This window comes from Limulus polyphemus, unplaced genomic scaffold, assembly GCF_000517525.1.
Source record: "Limulus polyphemus unplaced genomic scaffold, Limulus_polyphemus-2.1.2 Scaffold412, whole genome shotgun sequence".
In the NCBI taxonomy this organism is placed as follows: domain Eukaryota; kingdom Metazoa; phylum Arthropoda; class Merostomata; order Xiphosura; family Limulidae; genus Limulus; species Limulus polyphemus.
This window is the reverse complement of record NW_013666022.1, coordinates 336,904-343,215: the sequence shown is the minus strand read 5'-3', so window position 1 is coordinate 343,215 and position 6,312 is coordinate 336,904. Positions and strand designations below refer to the sequence as shown.

At 34.9% G+C, this 6,312-nt stretch overlaps 1 protein-coding gene across 2 annotated transcripts in view; it reads left to right on the top strand.

The window, feature by feature from the left end:
* The first annotated feature begins 4,949 nt into the window (after positions 1–4,949).
* Positions 4,950–6,312, top strand: part of LOC106458071 (guanine nucleotide-binding protein-like 3 homolog) — a 47,174-nt gene continuing 45,811 nt past the window's right edge. For both annotated transcript variants that reach the window (XM_013917528.2, XM_013917527.2), the window contains exon 1: positions 4,950–5,009. In XM_013917528.2, the coding sequence (XP_013772982.1) occupies positions 4,991–5,009 (19 nt within the window). In that variant the 5' untranslated portion in view covers positions 4,950–4,990. The remainder of the gene's footprint in view (positions 5,010–6,312) is intronic.

Below are 6,312 nucleotides of genomic sequence, written 5' to 3'. Positions count from 1 at the left end.
ATCAAGAAAAGACTTGTATCGCTGAAGTTCCTCGGAAATAATTTCTACCATAAATTAACAAACAAGTAGATACGTAACAGTAGCAATTTATATATCACAATCATGTTCATGCATCACGTGTAATGGCATTAGAATAAAGTACAATTAGTTGGGCTTTGTTTATTTGTTTGTTTGAAGTTAAGCACAAATCTACACAATCGGCTATCTGTGTTCTGCCCACCAAGGGTATCGAAACCCGGTTTCTAGCGTTGTAAGTCCGCAGACATGCCGCTGTGCCACTGGGGAGGCTTATTTGTTGTTAAACACAAATCTATACAATGAATTATCTGTGATGTGCCCACCACGGGTTTCGAACCTTTCTTTTTCTTAATCTTTTTTTACCTTTAGAAGTCTACAGATATACCGCTGAGCCATTGAATGGCAAGTTAAACACCCTACACTGTATTATAATGTACCAAATTATATTATTCAATACATTATTATGTTACTGATACTGGTATGATGTATGTTTAAACATCAAACTAGAAACAACGGTGCAACAAATTCGTCAACACACTGACAATTCTTAATTCTCATATTAAAATATGAAATTGTTGCCTTAGCATAGATCTACATATAATATTTACATCTTTATTTCTTCGCGAATTGCATGGCTTCGAACTACACTGATTGGAATGTAAACCATAAAGAGATTCAGAGATACGTCGACACCATCAAGTTGATTAAACTCAGGAAAGCAGAAAAGGTGTTATTATTAAGATGTTTAGTTCATTTACAAAGTCATGTTACTTTATTCATGGCAATAGAGAAAGACCTAAAAAATACAGCATTTTATTTTTTTAACAAACATTTTTTAATGTCTTTGGTACATTGTGTAGGCTTACATTTTATATTATACCGTACAATAAGAGTAAATTGTTATCAACCTACTATTTTTAATTACTTTAAGTTCTTTACGATAAGAAATTATGCATACCGTGCCCACTGTAATGTGTTAGGTTTGACTTAAGTTGTGTAAGTTTATTTTAATCTAAACATCATCTTGTATATTTACGCTGTTATACTTGTGTATAAAGACTACATCGTAAAGTAATGACCGCTGCAAGATTATGCCCAATTAGCAAACATCAGTCAACAGGAATAGAATGCGGACATTTATCTAGCAAGAAATGAGTAGTATGTGGAATTCTGTTGTATCTAATGTAGATTATATCTATGGTTTAGACATTCAGACCTCATATTTTTTAAAACAAACAGATATTTTCCTTCAGCAGTTAAAGAAAATTCATTGATTAAATTAGATTTCAATTCATTTATAATTTTAGAGGTCCTGTTGTTTAAACTAATAAAGTAACTACAAGATTAGTTTTGTACTGTTTAATAAATGTTTCTCATTTGAATGCAGACTTTGTAAAATAATCACTAACTACCGAGCACATTTGCAATAAACAATGATAATGTTACGTTTCTGGTCGTTAGTTAATTTTCCGTAAAAATTCTTTCCGAAGAAACTTTAGCGATACAAGTCCTTTCTTAAATAAAACTGGTTTATTCTTTGTGAATACAACTTTGCAATACTCTTGATTTCCACAGTCGCGCTATAACAAACGCTATAATTCACAACGAAAGTCTCACGTGCTCGACTCAACTGCCCGTATCTATCTCTGTCTGCAGTTCAATTACACATTACATTACATTGTTGCCGTCACTTCTTACCGGTCTTATATATACAAGAATACCGCATATCTAGTAACCTCTCGAGACTTCAGGAAGGGACGTGAACGTTCGAGAATATGACGTGTTACTGGCGTCACGTGACCCCCGCTGTCGTAACAATAATTTTAATTATGTAATATCCTTGCAAAGATGTAGTTGTTGTTGGTTTCCTTGGGCAAAGCTATACAACGGGCTATCTACCCTTTGTTTACCGCGGGGAATCTTTATAGTAACAAGTGTATATATTTGTATTTCGGTATCCATTGAATACTGGTGTTTTAGTGAAATTTTAACTTTTATTAGTATACATTCTGCATACATATTGTGTCTTTATATTATATTTCTTGTGAGTGAATATAAAGAGCCAAAAGGTAATTCATTAGTCGAACTAATCGTTCATTCATTGTGAAAACTGTATTATTTAAAGTAACTCCTAAGAGCCTGAGACAAGAAAATATAACCACTAAAAGAAAGCCACTCAAGACTTAAAAAATTTTCAAAGGGTTCACCCAAAATTGTTAATTTGAGTGGAAAGTTGTTTTTCTTAAGGAAATTAGCTCCAATACCTGATGAATCTTAACTAGAATCATGATAGAGAAAACTTGGATACAAAATGACATCTGATATACTGCTGAGGAGTACCCACCATTGTTGGCTCATACAAAAATCAGCCCAGATGTCAGGCAATTATTTGATGACAGTAAGGCATCTTTATAATATATTGAAGTGACGCAACACTTACCACCACCCACCAAGAAAAACACTACCGCATTTAACAAGGGGCATAGATCAAAGACAATAATTCTGAATGAAAGACTGTCATTTATAAGCATCAAGTCAGTTTACTCAGGTTATGCACTGATAATTGAGAAGAGATTCGAGTTCCCATGCATCTAGAGTCTTGTATATCAAATCCAGGGCATTGAATTTTATAGAACCGGGACATCTGTCTTTAAACAAGCAAAGAGATCTTTCAAATATTAACCCGATATATACAAACTGGGCATCTGCAAACATTCACAGGAAGCTATTTAAGCTTAATTATGACTGTAGGTGTAAAATACCTCCTCTGAGCCATCTTAACCTTATCCTCAAAAATCTAGTCAGCTTATTCAGATCTACCACAGTTTATGTACTATGATAGTAAAGTCAATAGCCATTCAGTACTTCAGGCATTCAACAAGACAAATAGGAAGTAGCAACTCACATTTTCTCGTATAGACCCAAGTTAGATATTGGAACCATCAATACTTAAACACTTAAAGGATAACCTAATTTTGGCCAACTATATGCCTATTTAGAGGCTCATTTTTGACAAACTCTCCTATGGGCCAATCAGTGGCGTATTTAATGTCGGTGCAATTGGGGCAACACATCGACGGGTCTCTCATATTGCAGGCTCCTAAAGTAATGCAAAAGAACTTATAAATTTCTATACCTATAGCTGATCAGTACAGATGGACTCTCTAAGAAAATTACACTGAATAGTTTGAAGAGTTAAAACGCTTCTGGGGCCAACAAAGAAATGGCCATGAAATCAGCACAGTCAGAAGACCTCAGGTGAAGAGAAAATTTATTAAGCAAGTAAAAGACACAGGAAAGGGTGATCTGTGGGTACTTCAACTCAGAAATGGAAGATAGGATCACCAGAAGGACCATTGAAGTCCTCCTAGTAAGTGGCCTGCCGATCAGACCTTACCTTTTATGGTATCATATATGAATATTTATGTAGTTTCAGCATATGTAGAACTAACCCTGAAGTGAATTGAAGGCTTCAGAGACAAAAGAACAATAATGTAGTACATAGAGTGTTCTCACTTTTATTAATGAAACATTGAAGTAGCCATTATGTTCCTGAATTTGAATTATGACTTTTATAAAATTACTACTAGTTACTACGACTAAGCGACTACAACGCGCACCGCCCAGAAACAGATAGAGTGGAGTTGGTTTAAACTAACGTTAGTGATAAAATAGTTGCAGTGTTGACTGAGAGAAGAAGAAGAACAGTTTGGTGGGTTAGTCACTTTCTGGTTTGGTATCTTAGCAATGATTTCTTGCCTCGTTTTTGGGCTTATTTTGGAGAAGAAACAAATGAAAGTGAAAAGCAATCATCTCTGTTACTGTTGATTTTTTAGTGTGCATATTTATATTAAGCCTACTGAGTACCTTGGCCATCCTACATGTAGAGTCTACCCACTCTATGATAGTAAAACAGAAAATAAATTTAGCGAACTTAACTTTAAATTTAAAGGGGTGGAAAACATGTAGAACAGCTCTGCACTATAGATTTATTGAGATTGTATCAGGAGGACACAAGACACAATTACTAATGCAAATAAAACGATCTGCGATCAGGAAAATAGTTCTCCTTCTTCTTAGAACACAACCACTATTATAACTTAGCTTGAAAAGTTTGTTTGTTCTGAGGTTGAACATATACTACAATCGCATGAGGATATGGGGATCAATGGAGTTGAACTACGCTTACCTGGCTTCTCTTTGCATCTCACTATAGAATAGAACAAAATATGACATGATAAACTTAAATATTATTTTTCGAACTTCAATTATACTGACAACTCTCTGTAAATTTACATTTTCTCTAAATCTATATATTTTTAGTTATTTTATTTTTAAGGCACAAGGCACATCGTAAGGACTAACGAAGCTCTGAATGTAGTTATTTCTAAAAAGTTTGTTTGTTTGTTATAATTTCGCGCAAAGCTACACGAGGGCTATCTGCGCTAGCTGTGTAAGACTAGAGGGAAGGCAGCTAGTCATCACCACCCACCGCCAACTCTTGGGCTACTCTTTTACCAACGAATAGTGGGATTGACCGTCACATTATAACGCCCGCACGGCTGAAAGGGCGAGCATGTTTGGTGTGACGGGGATTCGAACCCGCGACCCACAGATTGCGAGTCGAGCACACTAACCACCTGGCCATGCCGGGCCAATTTCTAAAAAGAAAACAAGAGGAAGTTATTTTTCTTTGCTAATATAACATGGATGATGACGGTAAAATCTTTGAGATTTTGAATAACTTTTATAATTTGGTCCTATTTTACCTGCTTAGTTAACTTTTTCTGTTATTTTTCTCCTCCGACTATTAATTTTTTGTAATGCCTTGATTTAACCCATCAATTTGATTTAAGGTACTGACTTTTATTTACAATATAAAATATGAAATATACAACAGATTTTTCACATTTACTAGGTATAGCAAAAGGTGGCAGCAACCTTTGTTCGCACGTGTACGGTGTAGTTAAACATGGCGAAGAAATTTCTACGTAAGTATTAAACAGTAGATATTACATTCATATCTTATTTTACTAATTGCAGATATATTGCAAATGAAAATTGTTTTGTCATTACAGGTTTTCCTAGTTATGAGTGTTTTACAACAATGTTGTTATAACACCGTGAGCCACTTTTGTTTTGGGGGGGGGGGGAGAGTCTGGGTGAGCGCTTCACAAAATGAACCATAATTAAATTACCTTTATTAAATGTACAATGTCTTACTGAATTATATTGACCATAGTACTGTTAAAACTAATATTGTAATAATATTATGTTGTATTAGTGAGTGTTTTTCAAGCGTAAAATTTAGGGTTACAATCTTTGAAATGCAACTCCCCCTCACCGTCAAGGTAACTCCATAACCCCCACACCTCGAACAGTGAAGCAAAGGACTAATATAATACAACAACCAGTTAATGAGTTATAGTAGCACATATTCAAGCTTACTCACAGATAAACATACAACTGCTGTGTTGGCAGTTTTGACCTATTATTATTATTATTAATAGTTACTGGATATACAAGACTGTTTAGCTTAAGAGTTATTATTTAGTTTCAAATTCGATGACGGGGAACCCACTTTGAGACTAATAATGCTTGGAGACGGTTTGAAAGGATAATGAAGAACAACTTTAATATAAGTTTAACATAATGGCAAATGTACAACATTTTGTCCAAAACATACAATATAAAATGCGCTATCAACCAAAACAACTCATTGTTGAATCAAGAAAAGAAGTCTATACACAATAAGAAACTAGATCAACTACAGAAACTACAACAACGTGAAGTAAAATACAACAATGCAGCTCAGCCTAACCTTGTAATCAACAGATCTGACCGGACACATTACGACACAGAACTTCAACTACAATCTTGGGAAATACATAGCCTGGGCTCTCATGCCATGTGTAACATCTGCAGGTTAATTTTTTAAAGATACCTTCAATTTCAAATATACACTAGAACAACTAAATCCGAAAGCCTTAATGGCTAGTTTTGATGTTGTGTCACTTTTCACCAAAGTCCCCGCCAATGAAGCTTGCAATACTGCACTCAACCTCTACATTAATGACTCCAACAAGTTAATACGCATCCCCAGCACACTTTTCGCTTCTCTCTTAGAACTTACAACGACTAAAACCAACTTCATTTTCAACAACGAACATTTCCTTCAAATAGATGGTTTAAGTATGGGCAATCCTGTTTTGGCCATTTTTGCCAATATATTTATGACCCAGATCGAAACACAAGCCATACATTCTGCGCTTCATCCCCCACTATACTGGTACA